This window comes from Passer domesticus, chromosome 4, assembly GCF_036417665.1.
Source record: "Passer domesticus isolate bPasDom1 chromosome 4, bPasDom1.hap1, whole genome shotgun sequence".
In the NCBI taxonomy this organism is placed as follows: domain Eukaryota; kingdom Metazoa; phylum Chordata; class Aves; order Passeriformes; family Passeridae; genus Passer; species Passer domesticus.
Window position 1 is genome coordinate 13,250,044 of NC_087477.1, and position 15,525 is coordinate 13,265,568.

Below are 15,525 nucleotides of genomic sequence, written 5' to 3' on the forward strand. Positions count from 1 at the left end.
CGCCTGCTGCTGGAACTAACGGGCGCCCATGGTGTTTGCATGCAGTCATTGCATTCAGCAGATCCTGGAGGCCGTGCTGCACTGCCATCAGATGGGCGTGGTCCATCGCGACCTCAAGGTGAGTGCTGCTGCCCCGCCGCCCTCCCGGAGCAGCATCCCTGCCCCACAGGGCCGCCAGCAGCCGAAATGTAAATGCTTCCCTCTTTTTGTTTTTCCCCCTTGGTTCATTTGTTTTTAACTTGGCTTCACCTACATGCGAGAACAAGCTCGTGCTCAGCAGAGGGAATCTGCTCGAGGCTGGCTGTCCAGCACCTGGCAGTACAGGGAGAGCAAGAAGTGCTTTTCAAGCACTATGTGTATTTGTTGAATACATGGTCTTCCTCTGTCATCCAGAGCTTTTGGGACAGGGCATGAGGGCAGCTTCCCATGTCTCATCAGCTGAATCTGTAGTGCTTTTGGGAAGCACAGAAGTGTTTGCATGCTGTGCATTTTATAGTGACAGAAGGCCAGCTGCTCTGGGATCACTGGCACACAGACCGCTCTCTCCTGCAAATGATGGCTGTTCAACAAATCTTTAAAAATCAGGAATTTCTACAGTGTTCTCACCACACTCACCTGAGGAGTCCAGTTCCTTCCAGATGAGCTTTAACATTGGAATAGAAACCTTTCTAAAGAAAACTCTGTGCTGGGAGAGCATTCCCTCTTTCTTAACTGTGTACATATCCAGATGGCTAGAGGCATCTGCTGGATGAATGCTCTCTGCCTTTAAGATATGTTGGCAAGGAAAGAAGGGAGTCTAGATCATTTTCTTTTACTGTGAGGCTCCAAGAGAGAAGGCTGTCCCAAAACTCATAGTAAGCTTGCCTTTTGGGAGCTTGAGCTTCACAGTTCACAAGGAAAAGAAGATGGTTTCATTTGAAATAAAGTGGAAATCTGAACTATCAGATCCTTCGTGAGGCAGAGAAAAAATGGTGCATACGCTAAGGCAGCAAAACATGCTAGTCCCTTGTGGCATGGATTCTTGGGCTTGAGGTTTTTTTCTGAATGAGTTCTGAGGAGCAGAAATTTCCTCCTAGGATAAGAGTTTTTAGTGGTTATAATGAATAATAATGTTGGAATCAAAATGCTGTCACCTTTCTTGGCAACTTTCACTCCCAAACAAACTGTTCTTGTCTGACTTTATAAGGTCCATGTTGTTGTCATAAGGGAACACAAAGGGGTTTGCCCCAAAAGCTCAGAGAGCAGGATGAGTTTCCAAGATGCAGACCCCAAATTTTTTACTCATTTTGCACTTCTGGATTTTCCTTTGTCACATTTGTACAACTGGAGACTGACAAATCTCTGTCCAATCTGTAAATCTTGCATGGCAGCTGGGTAACCTTCAATGAGTTTAAAGGGAACTATGTCAAATTTGTCCAGCTGCTCCAGTGGTTCCTATCCACACTGTACATGCAGTCCTATGCTTCTAGCATCAAAAGGAATTAAAAAAGCCAGGATTGTAGCTATGCAAGCTGTTGGAATAAGGCATGCTTTCTATTACTTTTCATACATTCACACAAAACAACTTTTGCTTTGGGAACACATTAAATCCAGCTGTTGCCTGCTCCAGACCATGTGTGGATTTCTTATTCTGGCAAATCCAGGATGAATTGAAAAAACAGTGTGAGAAAAAGTGTTTCTGCGAAGCTGTAGTGCCTGGTTTCATTTGGGAAAGTGAAAAGTTGAGGAAGCAGAAAACCATCCTTCTTCAGTTACAGCTTTGTGGCAAAAGCCAAAAAACCCAAAGAATTAAATGAAAGACTGCGGTGAAATCGAGCAGAACGCCATGTGCTGAAAAGAAGATGCCAGGAGCAGAACACAGCAAGATGAGGAAGGTGCTTATGGGCTGGCATGGATCCTTAAATTGCAAAACTTGATGGATTTTTTTCCAGTAACTCAGTGCACAACATGATGGCATGCTTGGGGGTGGGGAGCTTTTGGATGATCCCGTTTTATTTAACTTTCCTTGTAGGCTGATTCAGTAGCAAACAGAGGAGCTTTTGCAGCCTCTTATGACCTGCAGAAGTGCTTGTTGCTGCTCTGTTTGTAATCACTGGCCTAAGTCAGAATGGTGGTTGATCCTAGAACCAGAAAAAAATTAACTTAACTTTACCAGCTAGTAAAAGTGTGCTTCCAGGTAGGAATTCCAATTCTTGTCAGGCCGTAGCCTTCCTGCTTTTGTGAAACTTCTGTGATTTTGTGGTTAAGACCCTCTTACCTTCCAGCAAAGAGTGGCTGCTTTAGAGGTATATTCAAGGAAAAATACACAGAGCCTTAAATACTTGCTATCTTAAGGATTAAAGGCTTTTGGAAAAGCATGACATAAATCATGTTAATTTATTTGTAAGTAATTTCAGCAGTTACCAAGTGCCATTGTGCATGCTTGGCTGCCGCCCATCGCCGGGGAGCACAAGGTGACACCACCAAATCTGGGAGCGAGCTCTGCATGGTGCTGGTGCCATTAATGTTTCCCAAGTAATTGCCCTCATTCCCAGTTAATGCATGGTAATCACCCACGTGCCTCTGGCCAGCCTCAAACGGCTGCTGCATGTTGGTTAAGCACACTGTCCCACTTGGCATGGCCCAAAAGGCTGTTGTCTTTGGCATGGGAGTAAGTCAGGAATTCTGGTGGAACATACTCAACTGTTAAAGTGGTACTTCTGCAGAGAAGAGACATGAAACTGAATAAAAAAACAATCCCAAGAGGAAAACATAAACTGAAAAATCCAGCAAAAAACCAAACCAGCATCAGAAAACACAAAACCAGTGTTTTGAACAAAGTCGCTTTTTGGGAGAGCGGTATGTGCTCTGTGGGGTAGTGCTCGTATTTCTTCCAAAAGGATGAGGCTTTTCTCTGCTTTTGGCTTGCCTGAAGGTCACAACCAAATAGGATCATCCATTGTTTTAAGAGGTTTATACAAGAACAGCATTCCAGGAATCAATTACTGTGAACCTCTCTCACTCTGAGAGGAAGCCTTGCAGAACTATGTGACTGTGTGTTGAAATTAGTGTTGTTAAATGGCAAGCAGTGTGACATTGCATTGATTAAACTAGAGAAAAGTCCTCAGCTATGCACTCAGTCTTTCATATAATGTAGTTGGGGTGGTTACTGATAATTTAAGTGAATGTAAAGATTGTATTTTGTTCTGAGGGCTCTTGATCTCAATTTTTCAAACTGTGAAAACAGAAAATTCATCAAGTAACTATTGACGAAAGTTTTTTTAATATTGTCTAGTCTATGACATAGCAACAAAGGGATGAGTGAGAGAACAGTGTTGGTAAATTGCTGAAAAAATGTTCCTTTGGTGAGAGGGGAAAAAAACACCTTTAGACTAAAGAGTTTGTCAGGGCCCATTGTGTTGTTAATTAATAGAAGTATCACTGTGACTGAGGTCTTACTTTGGCTCAAGCATGTTTTGCTGGATACCTGACATGTATTAAAGATAGGCTTTGCTGAAAGAGGCTTATGATCTTAATTATTTCCAACTTCAGTACATGCAGGGGATTAACTGCCATCACGTAAATAGTCCCTTGGAAGTGATATGATTGCTCCTGGCTTGAACCTGGAATACGCACTGAAGAGTTTGCAGGATTGGGGCCCCAGCACCAGCCTGCCTGTAGTGAAGTCCCTTGTCACAGACCACTGCAGAAATTTCTTCTGAGGAGTCACAGCAATATCTGTGAAAGTGAGGTTTTGTTTTTCTGTAAATGTAGAACAAAACCTTTGTTAAAAACCATGGGATTGGAAAGACAGATGTGGCAAAAAAATCACATCAGTGATTGAGGATCACAGTTCTCTGAAATAATCTGTTGATTTCTACAGTACTTTTTTAGTTGTCTTTTTAAAGCAAACATTCATACAATAAAGTTGTCTTTGGGCAATTTACATTTGATGTATTTGCTAACTGGGGTTAAAAGGATTCATTATGAACAGTAGAATGAACACAATTGTTATGTTCAAATTCTTTACCTTTAATTGTGTAAGTGTACCATAGCATTTCATTTCAGATGTGACCAACATACCCTACAAAACAAAAGCAAGGTGGGAACTTTCACTAACTAACATGGTTATTTGTAAAGGTTCTCTGCAGGCACAAACGTGGGTGTGCTGGTTTTGCTGAAAGATTTGCAATGTAAATACACCTGCCCTCTAAATACATCACAGGGCTGTTGTTGTTGGGATGTCATGCAAAACATTTCTGTTAGACAGTTCTAGATGCCTGATCCTGCAAACTCCATGGGCTAGACTAGTCATCAATGAGTCCCTGTCCCTTGGGAGTCTGCTGCTCCATTTTTCCAGTAGTGAGCTCTTGGGGATCTCTGACCTGCCTTGTCACACCAGCGGGTGTCACAGCTCCATATTCCCCTTCTTGCTTTCTTCACACTGTCCTTAGTCTTGCTAAGAGCTCATGAAGGCTGGTTACAGGCCTGCTCGTTCTTTCCAGATAGGAATGGGAAGCGCAAGTTTCACAATTTCATGGAAAATACTCATGGGTTTCTTCTCTTTTTCACTCCTCTAAATAGTTGGTTTTTTTCAGAGTACTGTCTAAAATGTATTTACTTATCTTTTTGTTTCAATTGTTTTCTCTCTCTGAATAAAGCCTGAGAACTTACTTCTAGCTAGCAAATCCAAGGGAGCGGCGGTCAAACTGGCAGACTTTGGATTGGCTATAGAAGTCCAGGGAGAACAACAGGCTTGGTTTGGTAAGTAAATACCATTTTTTTCCTCACCATTTATTCAGCATAGTGGTTAAGCTTCCCCAACGACCCCACCGTCACCCCAGAGTAAAAGGTGCAGCTGTGTGACCCTTTGACCCTGGAAAACCTGGGTTTCCTGATTCCTAGCTTGTGCTACCATCCATCAGCCTGTAAATTTCACTGAGGTGCACACAACCCCTTTTCTCCTGCTGTCTCCTGAGTAACTAGAGGCAGAAAATACGGGTGTAGAACCTGGGAGGGAGACTGGTGGTTTTCCCTCAGGTAACATGAATAAGGCAGTAGGGTAATACTGCTGAGTGTACCTGCCCAGTCATCAGAACATGTTGTCTGAACAGGTCTCTGTCAGCTGGAAATGCCTGAAAAATTGATTCTGAAGCACTTTGGAATGTGACTTCAATGAAAGGGGAAATAGGAGGGATTGAGCACCTGAGGCTGTAGCCAGACACTAATTACAGATTACTCGTTACAGTTAATAGATGCCTCAAGGAGAGTGATGGCAAATGTTTAATACTGGTAATTTTAAACAATAGTGCATGTACAATTGTGATACACGTCTCGTGTACCACCTTCTTTGAACAGATGTGAAGCATGGGGAAAAAATTATTATAAATCTCAGGTGGAAAAACATACCAAATAAAATATTTATAGAAGCTGTCTATTCTCCCTTAGAGTAGCTAGAAAGTGCAGTTTGAAATGCACCAGAGTGGTTGTAGGCTTGGAACAGAAGCAGAAAGGTTTTTCTGGGCAGTGAGTTGGGAGGTTGAGTGTTCACAGCTGTAAGTACATGTAGATGCACCAGCAGTGCCATTGGACATATGCTGGAGCTCTATAAGCCAGCCTGCTGGTTTAAATACAGCCTTTTTATAAATGGATTTCAGTAATCCACAAAAGACAGAGGAGATTGCTCTCGCACACCAGCAAACAGACCAGTACAAAAGGAGTGGAATCAAAGCAAAGCAAAACACAAGTGGTTTGTTACAATGGCAAAAGCATCAGGTAAACAGGAAGCATCTCAAGAAAAAGCAGCAGATTGAAGTTGACTTCAGGAATATTTTCAGTACACAGTGTACCTGCAGGTGATGCAGATGAGGTTGCAATGCCCTGGAAAATCTTGCGCTTCGTGTTTTTTTGTCATTTGGTTCTTGTAAAATGCTTGGTTTAGACTCTTAGCGTCATGAGAACTTGGGAGAAGGGAACAGAATGTCTTTAAAATATACATGTAAGGAGGAGTTAACAAGGTAATGAAGAGCAAGTAGCCTAAAGGAGGTCTTTCTTTTTAAAAAAAACTGTGGCACTCAATAAGTGGGTTCTGTACCTTTTTTGGAACTTTCTATGCAGAACATGTCCAGAGTGGTCTGAGTGCCTGCCTTCAGCTTTAGGACTGCATTAGCAGGATAGAACATGAACTCCAGTGGACTGGGCAGTTTGAACTTTTTCTCACTTTCTAAGATAAGATTTTTCTGCTTTCTACTGGATTCTGCAGCACTTCATGACTCATTACATGCTCTGATTCTATTTATAGCTCTGCATCAGTATGCTCTTCTTTTTTCTTTTTCTCCCCCCTTTATTCTGGTGTAGTCCTCTGGTGTGGTGGTCTCTTTTCTGCTTGAACCCTGGCTGTGCCTCAGCAGGAAGCTGGCTTGAACTCCGTGCTTGAATACAATAGAATACTTTCCTGGTTTGCATGTTTGTAGAAATCCTTACAGCGTTTAGTTGAAACCTGCCACCCTCATAGCAGGTGCTTATGTACTGGGGAGGTGGCAGGCAGGTTGAGCTCAACAAAGCTCAGATTTTGCCTTGGTCCTCTGGATGCTTGGAGAAATCATACAAGTTTAGGAGTGCAAGGTGTTGCAGTCTCTTCTAGGCACTGCACAGTCACAGTTTCCAGCTTTGCAATTTGCTTTAGCTAATGGAGTTATTACAAGCAGCAAAACTTTTCTGAAAAGTACACACTTGTTTGGGGGTCCCTCTGAGCAGTTAGAAAATAACTTGATAAATGACAGTTACCTACTTCCTTGTGTTTGTTTTGGGGTTTTTTTAACTGAAATCAGGGCTGTGTACCCTTCTGTATGTGCTGCTTTAAACCACTCAGAATATTGGGAAAAGACTATTTTACTAGAGCATGTAGAGACAGGACAACTGGGAATCACTTCAAACCGAAAGAGTTGGTTTTGATCAGATAATAGCAAAAAAATGTTCCCTGTGAGGCTGGTGAGGCCCTGGCACTGGTTGTCCAGAGAAGCTGTTGCTTCCCCATCCCTGCAAGTGTCCAAGGTGAGGGACAGGGTTTGGAGTAACCTGGTCTAGTGGAAAGTGTCCTTCCCATGGCCGGGGGGTGGAACAAGATAATTTTCAAGATCCTTTCAATCCAAACCATTCTGTGGATCTGTGCACTAAAACTGTGCCAATTATTTCAGTTTAGATCTATTTTGTTTCTTTATTGAGAGATAATGTTAGCTAAGTACTATATTTATTTTTTGCTTTAAAGTTTATTTTCAAGTCTTGCAAAGTAATGTTCATTGAGCTGTGGTAAGTTTTAAAGTCAAGACTACTCTGCTTTCCCTTTAAAATGAGCACTGCACCCAAGAAGAGATATGAAAGAGCACTCTATTTAAAGCCACTTAGAACATCTATTTTTCAGCTTCTCTAAGGGGCTTAAGATGTGTTTCCTGTGTGATAGTACTCCTTAACAATTCATAGCTTCCATATCAGGAGCCTGCAAAAAACAAGCTTCTTTTTCATGACCATATTTCAGCTCGTTTCTCAGTAGAATTTACAGAATGTGTTTCTTCATTTCCTCCTCCCACTCCCAAGTAATTGGTGACTGCAGGGCAAAGGCTTCTTTTTTTTCTGTAGCTGTACACTTTACATGTTATCACCATTTCTCATGAGTTTTGTGGAATCCAGGGTGGTATTGCACAAATGGCATATGTCCTTCATGAAAGCCACCAAATTCTCACCTCTCAGGAATTCCCAAGCATTTATTTTAGGCCAAGATGCCTGAAAGAGCAGACGTGCTCACTAAAATGGTGCAGACTGTTAGTGGGCATTAAGTTTTTATCTGTTACGGTGTCCTAAGAAAAGTAATATTTCTACCTACTTTTTGCAGTTCTGCTCAGAGAAGCAGCACTGCTGGTAATGAATAAAGGATGAAGAACATATAAATTTTAAAGGCCAGATTGCTTCAGAGATGCTTCCTGTAAACTTTTGTTAAGAGGTTTCCAGAAGTGGAATGACTTGGCAGAAATGAGTTCTGCAGTGGAAAGATTGTATTAGATGTAGCTCTGATTTTGTGCACCATGTATCTCCTTTTGTGTTGGATACAGTAGCTGCCCCTCTGCTTTGTCAGTTGGTCCCCCACAATGTCAGCATTAGGTCATGTGCCATAAAAACAAAGGGCAAGGGCAGCAGGTCTTGTCCATGGCCTGGGAAATGTTGTCCTGGGTCTTGTGGGCTCACATGAGAATCACTTGCTTTTTGCAGAGCATGTACAGGTTTTGACCAGAGTTGCCTTGCCTTTTGACAGGCTTTGCTGGTACTCCAGGATACCTTTCTCCAGAAGTGTTACGTAAAGATCCTTATGGAAAACCTGTGGATATGTGGGCATGTGGTAAGTTATTCTGAAAGTCATATTCAGTCCACTGTAAAATGTCTTAAGGGTGATAAATTATATCCAGGGTACATTATATTGTGCGTCAGAAAGTAGGTATTTAATAAAATTCAGTATTAATTTCTAGTAGGGGTCATTGGTTTTTTTGTTACCCTACAAGCTTCTTTTTTATAAAATTATTTACTAAGTTCTGTTATCATGGCGTTCTTGGCCATTCTTGGCCATGTCTACACAACACACTTTCAAAGAGTATTCAAAGAATAGCTGCAAGTGTATGATGCCTCATTAGTTAGTAAACACACCAGTTCATACTGTGAGCTGGACATTTAGTTTTGGTTTGCAAAGGAGCCTAAAATTCAGTCTGACCAATATACCCCATCTGCAGGTATAAACCACAAAATTAAATGTTTTCTGGACTGGAGGACAGAGCAATTGCTTTATCATCCAGTTCTCAAAACTGTGTTCTGAGGCACTGGCAAGTGGCATCTCCCCAGCTGAGAACAGGGGCTGGTTTCCTTATTTCACTTCTACCCACACCTAGTATGTGGTTGTATCTATGAAAACACTTTTCTTCAGTCAGAGAGAATCATCTCTGGCAGACTAGTAGGTGGTCTTTTCAATTTCCTATTGACCAAATACAGAGAAATTTCAGTTCCCCAAATTTGCTTTGCATAAGAATAGTTATAAGACAATCTTTCAGACACCAGTACAAGCAGTGATAAAACCATAAGTAAAAAAATGTGTTTTCCTAGAACATCCAGAATCATGGTATATTCTTTCTCTGGCTAGATAAACATTTCCAGTGTTCCTGATCTGATGATGTCAAATGCTCATTATTGCCTGTGTTTTCCATAAGAGGTTAACTTGTCAGCCCCACTTCCACTCTTTTCCCCAGTCTGAAGAGGCAGTATTTCTCTCATCCCAGTGGCTAGGATGATGCTCATGAGCCTTTTGTTTTACTTGGTTGTTAGGTGCAAAATTAATTTCTGGAGTTTGTTCCTTGAAAGCCCTTAACACTGGTGTGAATTTTCTGCAGGAGTCATTCTGTACATCCTCCTGGTGGGATATCCTCCCTTCTGGGATGAAGACCAGCACAGGCTTTACCAGCAGATCAAGGCTGGTGCTTATGATGTATGTACTGTACTCTGTCTATTCAGTTATTTGTAATTGTACCTCTGTGTGGGATTTTCCTAGAGGGAGAAGTTAAGAACTGGTGAAATGGTGGCATATGAATTTTGCAACATCATCTAATCATATTATGTTAAACAGCAAGATTTAGGTAGTTTGGAAATGATGATGAGGTAAAGGCAGAGCCTTATAATTTTTAAGCTCTTATTTGAATCCAGTAGTGGATCCTTAGGTAAAATTGTGTAAAGGTTGTACTTGACAATATGCATATGTGTATTTTTTTCTGAAGTTCCCCTCGCCAGAATGGGACACGGTGACTCCTGAAGCAAAAGACCTTATCAATAAAATGCTCACCATCAACCCAGCAAAACGTATCACAGCATCAGAAGCACTAAAGCATCCATGGATCTGTGTAAGTAATTTCCACAGCTTCAACACAATCACTTGGCAGACAAATCAGTTTATGGTTTGCTCCCGCATGTAGTGAATGTGTTTAGAGGATAACCTCTGTTCTTGTTCATGCAGCTGCGTAACTATAAATTGTAAAATTATAATTATACAGATAGGATCAATAGTGGTCTGTATTTATAGAGTTCTCAGCTTGGGATAAGATTTTTGCAAATTTATCTCCTTTGCCCTGACTGTATTGTGCAGAACGTTCTCTGCAAAAATGAGAGTGTTATTTTAAATTCTCAAAGTGCAGGAAAGTAACTTTGAATTAGATAATGCTTTATATCTTCCTTTCCCTGAAATCATTCAGATAAGCTTGAAAAGGCAGGGAATTAAGGGACTTGTGAAGAGTCAATTTGCAGGTAGCAGAGGCTGCCTGGCTGTTCCTGCATCCAGGACTTTTCTCCTGTTCTCAGTATATTCCACACCAAGACTTTTCAAGTGGACTTTACACATGGAAAAGGATGAGTAAAAGGAGCACAATGGGATAGTCAGACAAAGCAGAAATTAAAGGCCCAAGCTGGGGACTATGAATTGTAATATGTGTGTTGTAGAGTAACCAAACTGCTAAACAGCTGGCTGGGTGTCTTAAAGTAATTATTTTCTTCTTCTCAGCAACGTTCTACTGTTGCCTCTATGATGCACAGACAAGAGACTGTAGATTGCTTGAAGAAATTCAATGCAAGAAGAAAACTAAAGGTAAGAAAGAAAATTTGTGCTTGTGTTCACTGTGCAAAACAAATGGTCTCTGTGCAGAGTTTTTCTAAATATTTTTCTTAAATGACCTATTGAGAGAAAATCAGCTTTTGCCTTGAAGATCTTAAACTTTCCATGAAAGTGAATAGAATTTGGCTTTTCTTTTTTAATTCAAAACTATTATAATCCTTTGTATTTAGACACACTAAAGGTATGCTCTTGAAGGAAAATCCTTTCGATTATTCTTCTGAATTATGCTTTGTTTTTCCCTGGCTAGATATGATAACTTTGCAGATGTGAACTTGTCTAATGTGTATATTACAAATAAGCTCCTATTCCTCCCTAAAAAAAAAAGAAGCTAAGAACAATAGTAATGCCTCTTTCATATTCATCTATGTATTTGGAATAATTGCTGAGCCTCTGAATACTCCTGGCTTGTGCATTACATACTGACAGTTGGTAAATATTTGAGATATCAAGATTGCTGATAGGTGTGTAATTAAGATTAAATTATGATGTATGCAGTCATGACATGGCTTATGAGAGGTAGTGCACAGATAATCCATTCTCTCAGGGTTAATTCATTAATTGGTGTCATTTACTTGTGTATTTTCCTTCTTGTTGGGTTGGCATTTGGAGTTTTACACAAGTGTGATGCTAATTTGAGAAAATGTGTGTGTACACAGGGGGCCATTTTGACAACAATGCTGGCTACCAGAAATTTCTCAGGTATGTTCATTGAGCTCCACATTGATGCAGTTTTTATATTTTTATGTCTGTGAAGGCTGAGGTCTAATTAGGACCTGTTCAGGAGCATCTAAGTGTGATATACGTTGTATTACTTCCCGTGATGAAGCAAACAAGAATTTAATCTCTTTGGGCCAAAGAAATTCTCTTACAGGTGACAATCTGATTTTTCTGTAGAATTTGAGCTCCTTCCCTGCTTTTTGATTGTTACCTGTCAAAGACAGGCAGCATTTTCATGCCTATTTTGGTGCAGGCAAATTGAAAGTTAGGCGTATAGGTCCACATGCACAAGTTATCACCAAACAACATTTAGAACTTAGATATTTTTATATATGTGAAAAGCCATTCCATGATTCTGTTGTATCCTGTATTAAAAATATCATCAGTACACATTCATTTCTTTATTGCTTTGCTGAGGAATAAGAAATGTAGTAACACGAGTCCCCATTTTCTTTCTAATGCTCAGCAGTGCCTAGCTGGATGTAAGAACAGTTGTTTCCTCTTAATGAAACAGTTTTGTCCTGATGACAAAAGATTTAGATCTTACACTAAACAAGCTCTAATAGCAAAAGCTAAAATTGCTCTTAGCAGAATTAGAATTGTCCAAAGTAGTAGAATTGCCAGAATATTGATGCTGTGTTGAATTTTTCATTTTGCCATTTGAGATTTCCAGTGAATAGTGAAATAGAACACCAGATTTAAAAATCAGTATTTTTACATATCCTCCTACTCTGTGATGTAACTATTGGAGTGTAACGTGAATTACTGTACAGACAAAAACATGATAGTGCTCTGGGCATGTTTGGAATAATAATAAGCACTGACTCATCCAAAAAAATTACATAATCATGAACACAGAACAACTTGTTCAATTTGCATAGCACTTGAAATACAATTTCTTTCTTAGTTAAGTTCTCTTTTTTAATACACACCTAAACACAGAGGACCACATTAATCTAAATTACCTTGAGTTAGTGCGTAATGAATTCCAGTGTCTGCCAATTCATTTAAAAGGTGGGAAGGCTGTAGGCTGTGCTTCTTGTAAAAATGAATTACTGTTAAATGTCAAACAAACAAATCATTCCTCATCCCTTTTCATAACTGTCACTGTCTATATATGTAAGGATCAAATTTGACTTCCACAAACTGGAAAAGCTGAAGTAGTTTTTAAACAGTATTTCAGCATGAAATCAAACAGGGGTTTTGGCTTTTTTTGGTTTTTCACCTGACATCTCTTCTTTTTAAACCATAGCCACACGTGGTTTTTTCTTGATGACATTTTATTTTTTCGGTTTTTTATTCATTGTATTTCACTGCAAAGCATGCTTATGAAGGTCATTTGTCCATAATGATGTGGTTATAAAAGTGTTTTACTTTCCTTTTTTTTTTCTTCCTTTTATGTGGAATGTGTATTTCTTGTGAGGTAAGACCCTCAGCACGTGAAAGGAACATCTTCTTTCTCTTCTCAATCCAAACTGCTGTTTGTCCTCAATCACTTTAATTTCTCCATGCTGTCACAAACCATTTGTTTCCAGTCTGCTTTCTGGCCTAGTAGAACTGCCTTAGGTTTTATTTTTAGCTCTTGCTTGTAGTTGCAAGAAATCTCTCATTGTGGGCTTAATTTAGAATATGCTGATTGCTTTGCTCCTGCAAATTCTTTAAATATTTGATTTGTATGCAGCGTCTGTGATTCAAGAAAGATAAATCCAAGTCCTATTCAAAATGCATTGCAGGCCAAAGGCAGCAGAGTGGCAGGATATGTCCTGTAATCCATGCTGGGCACATTCTGAGGGACACACCGACAGCGCCCTGCGCGCAAGAAATACTCGGTGTTATTGCTTGGGGTACCCTCGTTTCACTGCCTCTCATTGAACTGTTTGCATAGAACATGTAGTGTTTGTCAAGCATCAAAAGAACTCAGAAGTTTCATGCACAAATTTAGTGAAATTTAGACAGCAGTCTGTAAGAATTGATTTATGTTTTCCCATCTTTTTACAAGGACTAAGGGTATAAAACAGGCTTTGAAAGCTATTAACTTCTGGGTTTTTTTGTCCTTAGGTTTCAGAAATATCTCCTTCCCTTTGCTTTCCCTAAATAAATTCCTGAAGGTAATGGAGTGCCCACAAGATTTGTGGTAATGAAAAATCTAAGGCCCTCTTGCCTCAGGTCCTGAAAGCACATATTGCCACAGGCAGTGTCCAATCTCCAAAGTATGTGGAGAACAATTTGGTTTCAATATTTACGTTCATGTTTCTTTAAATAAATACATGCAGTGGTACTGCTGCACAATACAAGCAAACATATTTTTGTTCATTTTAGCTGTAAGATGTGGCTGTGTGGGAGGTCTAATGGTAGTGTTGGCTGTTGTCCATAGTTACTGAACTGCATTTGGAGGGCTGATATGTTAATGAAGTTAGAAACATCAACCTGGCTTCACTTTCCAGGGTTTATTTCATGTAAACAACACAATAATGGACATTAGTCATTTCTGTACAGTTGCTGAGGTGATTCTACATTTCTGTGCTATAAAATGAGCACTAAATGCACATGTAGCTCAAAATATAAGCCACAATTACAAGAATTAGCTTTGAAGGTAAATTTAGTAACTCCTGTATCCTCCCTAGTCTGAGCAGCCTTGGTCCAATTGATTTGGAGTTCTGGGGTTTTTTTAAGATAAGGATGCCAGTAACGATGGGAGCTCCATGTCGGGCTTGTCTCCCCTATATACAGAACAGCAAATTCTCACTGCCTGAGCTGTAGAACACTTTCTGATGGGAAGATTGGGTCATAAACAACAATAAAACCCCAATAACAGCAGGCTTGTTGTGTAATTTATTATTCTTCAAGTCTTTGGCAGTGATTCATGAAGCATTTATGCTTTAGTGAATAGTTTATATGGATTTGGTAGGTCAGCCAGCATGTATTTCTGCTGTGAATGTTTTCAGGTTCAGAGCTGTGCTGTGCTTGTTTGCACGTTAGCCTTCCAAATTTAGTAAATTGGAATTATTTGATGCCAGTTATGAGTGGTGGAATTTGAAGTCTGGCATGTGAACAACATTATGGCAAATGAAAATTTGAAGAAATTTGATCAGTGTGCAACATGATTCAGAAAATAGCATGTTTTCTTCATTAGGAGCTGAAACAAAGCCTAGAATTTGTTATTATTGCCTCACAGGCAGCAACCCTCCAAAACAACCTTCGCTAGCAAATTGTCCTTTTCTTCCTTGCAAGTGTGCTGCCCTTTCACGCAAAGAGGCTGCTGCTGTCATGGTGGGAAGTCCCCAGAGGGGCATTATGCATATGGGTACCATCACTGAGATGCCACTGGGCTCTGCAGACACCTGGTCCAAGTCCCTGCCATCACAACAATACCTTTGCACAGTCACATCAAACTATCCCTGCCATCCAGTAGAAATATTCTGCAGTTGAGGAAATGGATATAGCCAAAGCTGCTGCTTTTACATTCACCCTGCTTCCATTTCCTCTCTGCCACCCAAGGAGCTCTCTCCTTGTAGAAGTACAGTCAACCTACAGCTTTAGTCAATGGAAAAAGAGATATTTGATAATCCTAAAGACTGGTGATTTCCTAAGGATTTCATTCCCCATGCTCAGAGAAACAAAAGGAGCAAAGAAAAGCTGAGACCTTACCTGGAGCTGGGAGGCGCTGGGGGGGTTTGCTGCACAGCTGGGTGACCTCAGGCGAACCACCTGACACTGAAATTATTTGTCTCGTTTTACAGCAGCCAAGAGTTTACTGAAAAAGCCGGATGGAGTTAAGGTAGGTTAAACACCTGCTTTCCATTTCAAAGATATATTCTTAGTCTCCACCTGTCTGTAACTTCTGCCAGGTTTTAGAATTGATTATTGCTATTTCTCTCCTTCACAGATTCTGTTAGTAAGTGCTTCTCACTAGCCATTTAGAGTGGTTCAAGTTAGTAGCTGAAAATTAGAGATGAAATAAAACAAATACTTGAAAAGCCAGCATTAAACAAGCAGAAAATAGAAAACTACTGGAGAAAATGCTTTTTCTTGCTTTTTTAATGGAGAATGATTATGTAATTATGATTATGTAATTAATAATGATTATGTAATTAATGACTCAGAGTTATCAGTTAACTTGGTTTGGTGGTGGGCTT

At 40.1% G+C, this 15,525-nt stretch overlaps 1 protein-coding gene across 18 annotated transcripts in view; it reads left to right on the top strand.

Moving 5' to 3' along the window:
- The window catches only part of CAMK2D (calcium/calmodulin dependent protein kinase II delta), a 121,492-nt gene that overhangs the window by 78,184 nt on the left and 27,783 nt on the right, over positions 1-15,525 (top strand). For 6 of the 18 annotated variants that reach the window (XM_064416040.1, XM_064416037.1, XM_064416042.1 and 3 more), the window contains 7 exons: positions 4,641-4,743; positions 8,285-8,368; positions 9,405-9,499; positions 9,786-9,908; positions 10,562-10,645; positions 11,329-11,371; positions 15,130-15,167. In XM_064416040.1, the coding sequence (XP_064272110.1) occupies positions 4,641-4,743; positions 8,285-8,368; positions 9,405-9,499; positions 9,786-9,908; positions 10,562-10,645; positions 11,329-11,371; positions 15,130-15,167 (570 nt within the window). Of the gene's footprint in view, positions 1-45; positions 119-4,640; positions 4,744-8,284; positions 8,369-9,404; positions 9,500-9,785; positions 9,909-10,561; positions 10,646-11,328; positions 11,372-15,129; positions 15,168-15,525 lie in introns of all 18 variants that reach the window. The other 12 variants (XM_064416038.1, XM_064416048.1, XM_064416043.1 and 9 more) reach the window with 3 other exon arrangements.